This window comes from Magallana gigas, chromosome 2 (genome assembly GCF_963853765.1).
Source record: "Magallana gigas chromosome 2, xbMagGiga1.1, whole genome shotgun sequence".
Classification (NCBI taxonomy): Eukaryota; Metazoa; Mollusca; class Bivalvia; order Ostreida; family Ostreidae; genus Magallana; species Magallana gigas.
The window spans coordinates 20,776,802-20,789,384 of record NC_088854.1 but is presented as its reverse complement, the minus strand read 5'-3'; the positions used below and the strand labels follow the sequence as shown (position 1 = coordinate 20,789,384).

General features: G+C 34.0%; 1 protein-coding gene across 3 annotated transcripts in view; it reads left to right on the top strand.

The window, feature by feature from the left end:
* Positions 1–12,583, top strand: part of LOC105329419 (electroneutral sodium bicarbonate exchanger 1) — a 31,940-nt gene that overhangs the window by 8,037 nt on the left and 11,320 nt on the right. For 2 of the 3 annotated variants that reach the window (XM_066075530.1, XM_011430666.4), the window contains exons 3-4: positions 1,392–1,514; positions 12,317–12,455. In XM_066075530.1, the coding sequence (XP_065931602.1) occupies positions 1,392–1,514; positions 12,317–12,455 (262 nt within the window). Of the gene's footprint in view, positions 1–803; positions 1,255–1,391; positions 1,515–12,316; positions 12,456–12,583 lie in introns of those variants that run through there. The other variant, XM_034447663.2, reaches the window with a different exon arrangement.

Here is a 12,583-nt window from a genome sequence, read left to right as displayed (position 1 = left end):
AATTAATGTATTCAGTATGTAGATGTGTGTTGGATCCATAGGGCCTCAATGAGGTGTTTAATTCTAGAAAGGATGTGAACAATTTGCACCATATTAGTTGGGTTTGTTTTTGAGTACCTGTATTTTTGCAGGTGTCCACACGTTGGCACATGCTGATTATTATAACTTGAATGCAAGCTGTGCATGCATGTCCAGATGTAATTTACGCCTTACTTTTTAATTGATTCAATTGATTGCCTCAGTGTATAACAGCTGAACAAACAAACATACATGTATAGTTATAATATAAAGGTTTTTCGGGGGTTGTTGAATTTTTGAAAAGTTGCTCAGTGTTCACTTTAGAATTTAGGTGCAAAAACTTAGAGTTCCGTAATGCTGTGTAATTGCTGAGGAATCCATCATTCTGAGAACAATATTCAGGCAGCTAGTGCATTTTAAATTATCTTAGACAATTTTATGATGTACAAAATTGATTTAAATACTAGTAGTCAAAAGTGGACCAAAAATGAATATAGATATATATTACAAAATTAAGTTCAAAGCATGAATTCTTTGGTACTGTCAAAAAAAATACAGAAATGCATTTGTAAATTTGGTTCTTTTTATTTTGAATTTCATTGACCTTCATCGATTAAAGTAAACATGACATGATATATTAGATAGAATGTTTTAATTCTCAGTTGCATGAACAATCGATGTACAGTCACTCCTGGACCATGAATCTTAACAGTTTAACCTTCAGACAGTTGTTTTCATGATATGGTATTGATGAGGGCATATATGCAGCCTTTGTTTTACTCAAGACCTTATAGTGTCAGATAAGTGAAACTACTGATATCATCACGAAAAACATTTCATGTTAAGATACTTTCCTTGTTTTGAGGAAGGAATTTTCCTATAGTCAAGAGGTTCATAGCAGTTGTGCACTATAAATTAGAAAGCATGTACATGTGTTAATTTACTTCTCAGGTATTTAGGATCAGTCTTTTGCTCAATTAGTACATACATACAATTGTTTTGTGTAGTACAAATGATTTGAACATATTCATCAGCAGGCATGCATGTTAAGCACATTGCGCACATTTTTGTGGCAGGAACTTCGACAATAAGCAATTGTTAATACATTAGAACTTGACCTCACCATATGGAGCAATTTGACTGGAATAAGTGCAATTGTTTGATATAATCAAATTTATTTTATGCCATATCTGTATTTACAAAATCCATGAACTGAATTTTGGACAAGTGTATAAAGTGAGAGTTTATAGATTTTGATCTGACACGTGTTCATGGGTGTTATATGAAAATTTGCCCATGCAGTCTTTTTGTAACTCAGATAATAATATTTAAGTCCTTTGCAATTCATAATTGAATTTTATGTTTCATTTTAGATCACAGGTCCCAGTCCTCTGTTCTGATTGGTCTGCATCTACCAAAACAAAGACACCGACACAAAAGGCGAAAACATCAACGAATAACTGGTGACAAAACTGTTCAGCAAGCCAACAAAGATGGTAGGCCAAAGTTAAGTCTATGTATAATCATATTCATTATTTAACTACTAAATTTACATTAAATTACTGCAATTAGGGCAGCCACAAAGGTCACTCTCTGCAGGCACCATATAGTGAATCGTCCGTCGGACATCAATCGTCCGAAGCTTATTTTTTCTTTCCCATATATTCTCTCCCCTTTATCGAATCTGAATGACATTTCACCAACAGGAGACTTTTGGGTTAAGGGTTTGCTAGCTGTGACCTAAGTTTTTGGGTCAAAGGTCAGGGTAATTCCAATTCTGTGGAAAATTCTTCTCCAGACCCTATATTCTTTCTCTTTAGCCCCGCCTATAGGGTTAACACTTAACATTAAGAGTGTTTTTGGAGTAGTAGTGACCTTGAACCATGTCTCTTAGTCAGATGTGAAGGTCATAGCAGATCTTCATAGATAATTAACTTTTCTCCTTGGTCCAATCATCCTCCGACCTGTTAAGTTGATAAAGACTGTCTGTAGTCCAGGTGGTTGCAGTAACCTAGAATTAAGTGTTTGTGTCAATTCCTTAAATGCCATGGACAATACCACACATTTGTTAAAAAAGAATTATTTGGATGGATCTAATTTTTTGTCCTTAAATGTGCCTAAAATATGTCTGCCTTACACTACATCCAGTTAGTGTGCTTTTTGGATGAAGGACATGCAAATTGATCTTGAGACTATGTTTTCTTAAATCCTTTCTATGTCTGTGTTCTTTTATGAAGTTGGGCCCTTTGAGATGGCCACCATCTCAATGATTTCTTGTTTTACTTGTCAACATGATCCACATGAAGAAATAGAGAACAATTTCCCATTATTTTGCAAACTCATGTAAAGGAAATTGAAATGTCTTTTTTTCACTTTGTTTATAACTATAAGTACTAACCAAACACCAAACTATGATAAATCAGAGCTTAGTGTACATAGTTTATGGGTTTTTCTCAAGTAATGTACTTTTTAAGTCATGTTTCCTTCCAATATATACAGAGTTTTTTAATTCCTCTTGTATGTACTATTGCAGAGATATATATAATTACCTCCATTTATGTAGCTGAACTTTTTCATATGATATATAAAGTAACATATATTTTATCAAAGTTAAAGTAGTCCGAGTATCGCACTACGTCATAATACGGATTTTACAATATTGGTTCGACTTTTACAAAGCGTTTTTGATACCCGGTATTGATTTTGCTCTACATCGCTGTTGTAAACAATGGCAATAATAAGCAATTAGAACGGTAATATATGTATTCTATGAGAGATAGAAATGATTAATGTTGAGAAACTCGATTCTGTTAATGTAAAATGAAAAACGAAGTTTCTGATTAACAAGGATCTCAGGTATGCTTATATCTTCTTTGTTTTGACCCCCCCCCCCCAATTTTTCTTTTTCTTTTACTAAAACCGGTTTAAATTTAGAGACAGAAGCTATTTCGAGTTTAATCAATCGTCAATTAATTGATGTTTAAATGATATCTAACATTGTTGACAGATCTAGGCAGAAAACAGTAGCAAAATGCGATATTTACGGATTTTTTCGTCAGGGTCTACATGGTTTAAAGCTTATAGAGTGAAAAGTAATCCGTCAACATATAATTTATTTTACCAAATCTTTTTTCTAAGATATCAATCTATAGAATAAACACCATGAATTTAAGTTTGAGTCCATGAAATAGTTAAAAAATTACAAAACGCGATACTAGCATTGCATTTTTTGTATTCCATTTTGATACATCAGGTCCATAAAGCGTACTCACTTACAAAAATTTGCGCAAAATTATTGATGAGATATGGCTTAAATAAATATTTATACTCTATTTTGTATGTTCAGTTCTAATTTTCCCAAAATTGGTAATTATTTTTAGGAAAAACGGACGTCTGGCAAATTTCATAATTGTCAATAATTTTCGCAAGGGGGTACACCCGTCTGAAAGGTGATAACAAACAAACTAGCATGTAAACATACATATTTTCTTTTGTATATGTATTGCTAGAATGTATATTTATCATTTAAAGCTAAGCTTTTAATGATTGAGCCCATTTAGTGCCGAGTATAGGACTACCTTAAGCAACTGTATTCCTATAGATTTAAGGCATTTGCTCTAGCTGTCACACCTGGAGTTCCAAGACTATATTATATGTTTATTATACTTTCATGTTAAATACTGAAATCTGATTGGTTTAGACGCAGTTGATAATCCGTTCTATTACCCTCAGCGTTAGCAACACACTTAGCAACGGGTAACAACAAGGAATTGTTACATGCGCATAAATTATGCACAAACGGTTCGCCGTAGAATTCATGCCATTTCTATATAAAAGCAGTAAAAAAATTTCTAATAAAATTAAGACATTCAGTATAATAAAAAAAAAATAGTGCCTGTTTGGGAGGATAACAGTTGAAACTGACACCCCTCGAAAACCATCGTCAACCTCCGCTTCGCGTCGGTTGACAATGGTTTCCTCGGGGTGTCAATTTCAACTGTTACCCTCCCAAACAGGCACTATTTATATGTTATTATACTTTCATGTTAAATACTGAAATCTGATTGGTTTAGAGGCAGTTGATAATCCGTTCTATTACCCTCAGCGTTAGCAACACACTTAGCAACGGGTAACAACAAGGAATTGTTACATGCGCATAAATTATGCACAAACGGTTCGCCGTAGAATTCATGCCATTTCTATATAAAAGCAGTAAAAAAATTTCTAAAATTAAGACATTCAGTATAATAAAAAAAAAATAGTGCCTGTTTGGGAGGATAACAGTTGAAACTGACACCCCTCGAAAACCATCGTCAACCTCCGCTTCGCGTCGGTTGACAATGGTTTCCTCGGGGTGTCAATTTCAACTGTTACCCTCCCAAACAGGCACTATTTATATTATATGTCTTGCACATTTCAATATAGTTATAATGTAGTACTGGTAGATAAAAATGTCATCTTACATGTACTAAAGATTTTCTTAAGATAAATCTTATAATGCATAATTCCAATAAGGTTAGGGTTAAAGTTTCCTACTAAACATTTTTTTAGGTTATAGATCTTATGTTGCACAATTCCAATAAGGTAAGGGTTTAATTTGCATGCATGCAGTTCAGGTAATTGATATTGGCTGTTAATTGAATTTTCCATGCAATGCCTGGATAAGAATGTGTTTAATTACACGCATAACATTTTTGAGGAAGATCAGTGTGATTTTCTGGTAAATATCTTACGTAACAGAAAGAATAAGTCACCTTGAAAAAAAGCAAAGTTTCTGGCTAATCAGTGTGAATACATGCAGTCATTTTAGGACTGCAGGATTAATGTGACACTAAACACATGTTGATGCGATTTCTGAGAAGTCTAGATCCAGCTCTTTATAGTGGCACCTTTGTAGAGATAAGTGGAATGATCAACAAACCCTCCCCAAAAAGTGCTTCACCTATTGATTTTGCTGCTAGTTTATATTCCCAGTGAGTCAGTGATTTTACTGTTGGTGTCCTCCTGGATGGAATACTTCTGTCATGAAGTTGCACCTCATTAATGCAGTTCCCTTGGTGGAAGTGCATGACCAAAAAAAGCCATCACTGCATTGATTTTCCAATGCTCAATGGACAAAACATGATGTAGATTGAGGAAAGCTTTTATTGTTCATATATGAAGACAACAGACCTTTTATCAGTTGTTAAATTCATCGTTTCTGGCTTCACAGCTGTTACAATCATTACCCCGTCTATATTTCATCATTAGTTGCCAATATTGAGATGAGAGCATTTTATAAATATATTCACAAACTGAAAAGTTGTATTGATATGACTGGATAAAAAACCAGGAACTATACAGACCCATTTTATTTATCAACAAAATGATATCAATTTTTGTTTACATACATTAATGCTAAAGTACGTCACACCTACATCAAGAAACGTGCGTAAGCAAAATAACAGGCTGTGTTCTTCTTTGAAAAGGTTGTCTATTTATAGTAACAGAAACTGATTTGAAGTGACTCTTACAGTGAATTTCATTCTTGGCATCTTTTGTTTGATTTGGAGAAACAAGTTATTTATATTGTTCTGTGAGATACAAATGTAATTACTTCCATAGCAACTGTAATCTTTAATTCAGTGAGAACATGCACTCAAAACTGCCTAACACATCTCTATATTTATACAGTATATGCCAGAGCAATTTGGAATTTTATTTTGTAATAGAATTTGCTGCTTCATGATGTTTGAGGGTGACTAATGATGCATAAAACATAATTAATAGATGAAGCAAGAAAATATACCTGATTGTAAATACAGTCAAACTTCATTATCTCGATACTTCGAGATATCTGAGTATTCAAGATATTGAGGCTAAAATACTTTTAAATATCGGTGTTCAACATATCGAAGTTCAACTGTATTGTACATGTTTGAAAAATCATAAATTTAAAAAGGCATGGCCGGGTTTTAGTCTTATAAGTTAGGAAAATCAATATCTGAGAGAGAGAAAACATGTTTTTCATTAGTACATCCTCATTATCACTTTCACAAACAAAATAGAAATTAGAGGGACACAAATAAATGCAATTGTTTACTGGGTACTAGACTACAGTAGAGCTTCGTTATCTCAAACTAGATGGGACTGTTTAAAAACTTATCAGAGTATTCAAGATATTGAGGGTAAAATACTTAAAAAAATAAATTGTTGGGACTTACAATTAGCCCTTAGGCTGCTACGCGCAACAGTTGTCGTGCCGAAATTTCAGGTCCGCCACTGCTATGCGCGACTAATGTCGTTTTTCCGAGAGCGAGTTATCTAAGTTTTTCCCAAGCCTCGCTTTGAACAAAAACGCGATGGCTATTGTTAGGAATGAAGTATGATTGGTCAATTGATGTTTTCAGAGGTTTCTAGAGTTTTCCAGAGTTTAAAATAAAGGCTATAGAGCGGTAAACTTCCGAGAAATGTTTTAAATTTGTAGCCAAATGGAAATGTAGAATGAAGCGACGAGACGAAAGTTTTGAACTTTTTTCACGGTGATAGCAAAGACGAAAATACTTTTGATGGATTTTATCCTGCAGTACATAACTAAGAGATGTTAATTTATTTATTTATGTGTCTTTGATGGACTTAGTGCCAAGAAATGACCGAGAATTTGATGCCGATCACGAGGTAGGCTAGTCGCGTGTTGATCCACCCCCATTGAATATCCCATTCACCAGAGAGGAAAAACTAAACGCTAAAGTGAAGGATTACGAACCTTTATGGTTTCTAAATTATTTTTTTAGCTCACCTGAGCTGAAAGCTCAAGTGAGCTATTCTGATCACATTTTGTCTGTCGTCCGTCCGTCCATCCATCTGTCCGTAAACTTTTCACATTTTCAACATCTCCTCAAGAACTACTGGGCCAATTTCAACCAAACTTGACACAAATCATCCTTAGGCAAAGGGGATTCACGGTAACCGTTGTAAAAATTAAGGGTCACACCCGTTTTCAAGGGGAGATAATTAGAAATTAATGAAAAATTCCGAGAAATTTTCAAAAATCTTCTTCTCAAGAACCAGAAAGCCAGGAAAGCTGATACTTGTGTGGAAGTATCCTCAGGTAGTGTAGATTCAAAGTTGTGAAATTCATGACCCCTGGGGGTAGGGTGGGGCCACAATGGGGGGTTGAAGTTTTACATAGGAATATATAGAGTAAATCTTTAAAAATCTTCTTCTCAGAAACTAATCAGCCAGGAAAGCTGAAACTTGTGTGGAAGCATCCTCAGGTAGTGTCGATTCAAAGTTGTGAAATTCATGACCCCCGAGGGTAGGTTGGGGCCACAATTGGGGGTCAAAGTTTTACCTAGGAATATGTAGAGTAAATCTTTAAAAATCTTCTTCTCAGAAACTAATCAGCCAGGAAAGCTGAAACTTGAGTGGAAGCATCCTCAAGTAGTGTCGATTCAAAGTTGTGAAAATCATGATCCCTGCATGTAGGGTGGGGCCACAATTGGGGGTCAAAGTTTTCAAAGGAATATATAGAGTAAATCTTTAAAAATCTTCTTCTCAGAAACTAATCAGCCAGGAAAGCTGAAACTTGTATGGAAGTATCCTCAGGTAGTGAAGATTCAAAGTTGTGAAAATCATGACCCCCGAGGGTAGGGTGGGGCCACAATGGGGAGTCGAAGTTTTACATAGGAATATATAGAGTAAATCTTTAAAAATCTTCATCTCAGAAACTAATCAGCCAGGAAAGCTGAAACTTGAGTGGAAGCATCCTCAGGTAGTGTTGATTCAAAGTTGTGAAATTCATGACCCCTGAGGGTAGGGTGGGGCCACAATTGGGGGTCGAAGTTTTACATAGGAATATATAGAGTAAATCTTTAAAAATCTTTTTCTCAGAAACTAATCAGCCAGGAAAGCTGAAACTTGTGTGGAAGCATCCTCAGGTAGTGTAGATTCAAAGTTGTGAAATTCATGACCCCTGAGGGTAGGGTGGGGCCACAATTGGGGGTCAAAGTTTTCAAAGGAATATATAGAGTAAATCTTTAAAAAAATTTTTCTCAGAAACTAATCAGCCAGGAAAGCTGAAACTTGTGTGGAAGTATCCTCAGGTAGTGAAGATTCAAAGTTGTGAAAATCATGATCCCTGGGGGTAGGGTGGGGCCACAATTGGGGGGGGGTGTTAAAGTTTTACATAGGAATATATAGAGTGAATTTTTAAAAATCTTCTTCTCAGAAATTTATCAGCCAGGAAAGCTTAAACTTGTGTGGAAGCATCCTCAGGTAGTGTAGATTCAAAGTAGTGAAAATCATGACCCCCAAGGGTAGGGTGGGGCCACAATGGGGGGGGGGGGTCGAAGTTTTACATAGGAATATATAGAGTAAATCTTTAAAAATCTTCTTCTCAGAAGCTAATCAGCCAGATGATTCTTTATAATTGTTAAGACTTTGGCTCCAGGACAATTCTTCGGCCTCACAAGAAGGTTCAGAGTTTGATGTAGCTTTATATCCCATATATAAACAATTGTTAAGGATCTTTTTGAGAACTGCAATACTCAACATGTGATATGACTATAAAATCATCCTGTTAGAAAAGAGACTAATGATTATAAACATAAGAATATCCAGGGGGAAAAATGGATTTTATTTATACAGGATCTACATGTATTATTGTACATTGTCCAGATTGTTTGTATTATGACTCCATTAAGCTGATTTTATCATACCTATTGTTCCTCAGGTGAGCAATGTGGCCCATGGGCCTCTTGTAATGACATGTTTATGGAAATTCTTGTTTATTTGATCAACATCTATACTGAGAGACGTGTGCAGTCCAAGAATGTAAACCAGAGCAACATTAAAAAAGCATTGATAAAGTGTTTGATGTATTTCTTTTTTTCAGTTATTTTTACCTAATGATTGTTTACCAGATGTTCAAAAATTATATGAATAAAAGAATCTCACAATGTATGACTAATTGATATACTAAGGAACTTTTAAAGTCATTTGGGATCTAAAATATGACAATTGAAGAATGGAACAATAAAAGGCATTAATTTTAATTGATTTTCACATTTAAACGTACCTAGATTGATAAATACAATTTAAGTTAGTGAGGAAAATGAGCAGTGCATTGAAATCTTCAACATTTTCTCTTGCATTTAAATATAAGTTTGATAACTGTAGCATATTATTTAAAACTCGATGGTCAATTACCATTAATTGTGATTAATTAATTCAGCAGTGGCGGCCATCTTGGTGAAAATTAAAGCAGCAGCCTAAGGGTCAACTTCGACATATCCATTGCATTTGAGATATCAGTGTTTGAGATATCGAAGTTCAACTGTATATATGTATAGCTACTGTTTCATCACATTTTTTCTATTATAAATGACTTTGCTATAATAGATCAATTAAGGAAAGTCAGAGACCTATATATATTTTGTACTGCATGTTCATTGTAAGAAAAATCAAATGAGCAGGCAAGCAGCATTATAATATTTAGAATTAAATTAGTAATAAGAATCAGTCAATATAAAATTGGCGTTCAGCTAAAACTCTAGCTACATGTTATATTCCAGGATATATGTATATTTGTTATACTTTCAAGTTAAATACTGAAATCTGATTGTTCAAGACGCAGTTCATAATCCATTCTATTACCCTCAGCGTTAGCAACGCACTTAGCGACGGGTAACATTACAAATTGTTACATGCGCGAAAATTTTGCGCGTACGGTTCACTGTAGAATTCAAGTTATTCCTATATAAAAGCAGTAAAATTTTCTTTTAAAATAATTAAGACATTCAGTATAACAAAATAAATAGTGCCTGTTTGGGAGGATAACAATTGAAATTGGTTTTCTCGGGGTGTCAATTTCAACTGTTACCCTCCCAAACAGGCACTATTTATATTTGAGCTTTTGGTTTCAAGAAAAATAACGCTACTAAAGTTTAAGTTCACTCTTAACAATTTTTGTAAATTACAGTGTACTATAGAGTTGGATGTTTTTCAGATTTTCAAAGTTTTTTGGCATTGAAAACCAGTAATCAAATGCAAAAGGAAAGTAATTAACCTTTTTATTGTGTAAATTCGTTTTATCTGTGATCTTTTAAATATTTATAGGATGTTTGGGTTTGGAGTTAGAATTGAACATAAATTTCAGTAGATTGCAGAGACCAGTACTTGATGGGGTACCTGAATTCATTGTCCAAGGAAAATTTATGTCTGCCTTTTTTCTATGAACAATTTTGATCTATTTTAAGCATGAGTTGAGTTTAATGGCACTGTAGATCTGATCAAGATAGTATTAGTCAATGATATCTACATTTTATTGTGTCTATAAGAAATTTTATCACTAACTTTTCTTTTCAATTATATTGATGTGTTTTGAATATATTACTTTTTATAACTGCTGCTTCATTATTTTCTTTAGTTGAGCTGATATGGTTGCAAAATAGTATTATAATGTATGTTAGATTCTGATGAAAGATATTGTCTTATCAAAACAGACTATCTTAAATATTTGGTGAACACAATTTTATTCTTTGAGTTCAAATATTAAAATGCCTCTTTATCAAAGGTCATTTTCATTTGTCATGAAATTTTAGAATTTTGAAAGTTTTTAAACTAAAATATCCAGTCAATTTAGAGTACTTTGTTATAATGTCATTTTTTTTTTTAATTATGTTACTGCTAATTCAATGTATATGTCTATGCATTGATGCAGCTTATTTTTGCAAATTGTCAAGATACAGAGTTACAAGGTAGCCATGCAAGAAAAAGATTAACCAAGCATTATGTTAATGGCAGAATATGTAATTTGTCAAGTTAAAGGAGGAGAAACTTTTAGATTGATCAAAAATCACTTGCCCTTTTCCATTGTATGCCAGCAAAAATCTCTCTTTGAAGGGTTGAGCATGGGTTTAGAGTACAATTATTTTTAAGTATGCACAAATTGGGAAGAAATAACTGGTTTTATTTGAGTTAATTAAAAATATTTAGTGCATAAGTACCTGAGTATTAAAATTATAACATCATATCAATGTTTTTTTTTTAGTTTTGTATACTCCAGTTTAGAGAGATGTATTTATAAAGTCTAAAATGTTTTGAAAGACATTATTTTTAGAACCTGCAATGCTGGCATTCTATAATGACAGTCTGTCTATCTGTCCATATTTTGTCTCCCCTTGGCCCAATATGGTTAGTACTAATTCACCCTTAGAGTGTCTGTGAATATAAGAGGGGCATTCAATAAATAATCTCATCATTGTTAAAAAATTTTCACAATAAGATATTTTTTGTTATATTTTTTTAATGGTAATTTAAGTACATTCAAAATACTCTCCTTTAACAGACACACATCATTTCAACGGATTTATCCAAGCTTGGAATGCATTCGTATAATGTTTTTTGGGGAATCGTATTCATGTACTGATAAATATCAGAGTCCAGAGAATAATATTTCTTGAAGCATATCTTCTTCCTGTAAAGCGCCTTTTTAAATTTGGAAAAAGAAAAGTCACAGGAAGAAAAGTTGGGCGAATAGGGAGGATGGGGCATTACATGAACCTATTCTTTTTCCAAAAGTCAACTCACAATCTGCTATTTATGTGCTCGGGCATTGTCATGAGGAAGTCGAATGTTGCGAATTCCAGACTTTGGTCTTTTCCTTTTGTAATGCCTTATAACTTACCCCAGCACATAATTTTTGTATACATGTCCGGTTATTGATCCGCCTTTTGGAATAGCAACTTGAATTACAGGACCTTCACTATTACAGAAAATAGTGTATAATACTTTCTTTGTACTTTGACACAGTTTTGCTGTAATAAGACATTTTGCTTATTTAGTCTACCCCATCTTGTTATCAATTTTCCTCTGAGGTTCAAAATAATGTAATTATTTCCATGTTTCATCACCTGTAACAATTTCTGATAAATGTCGTCCATTGCTATTTTTATAGATTTTAAGTAGTTTTCTCCACATTTCACCATGCAGTTGTTTTTGTTTTTCTGTTAGATGACTTAGATGAGGTATCCATTCTTGCACTAATCTTTTGGAGGCCAAAGTGTTTCTTTAGAATTGTAAATACTGTCCCCGATGAAATGCTTTTTATCCTATTGTCCATTATTTAAGCGGGGCCCGTTGAGATAGTCACCTTCTCAATGTTGTTTGCAGGTTCACAGTCATAATGTATACCCCAAGTATTGTTGACGATGCAGTGGACACATACCGTATAAAACAATTGAACCCTCCCTCTCTCATCTCCCTCCTATAAACAAAAAATTAAAACAAAGTTTGTAAAGTGTCCTTATGATTGTAGAGATCACCCACCCGGCCCAGCGGGTTCAGTTCCTGTTGGGGGAGGAGGAGGATGAGGAGCACAAGTCCCACGATCTGTTCTGTGAGATGGAGGAACTCTTCTATAATGGAGATAAAATGGAGTGGAAAGAATCCGCTAGGTAGAAGATTTGTTTTCTATGATACAGAGAGATCTATTCTTTGGTAAACCTGAATTTCACAGACAAATGAAAGAGGATCTCATGATAAAATTGGAAGATTTGAAAAAATGATAATTTTCATTCTCATA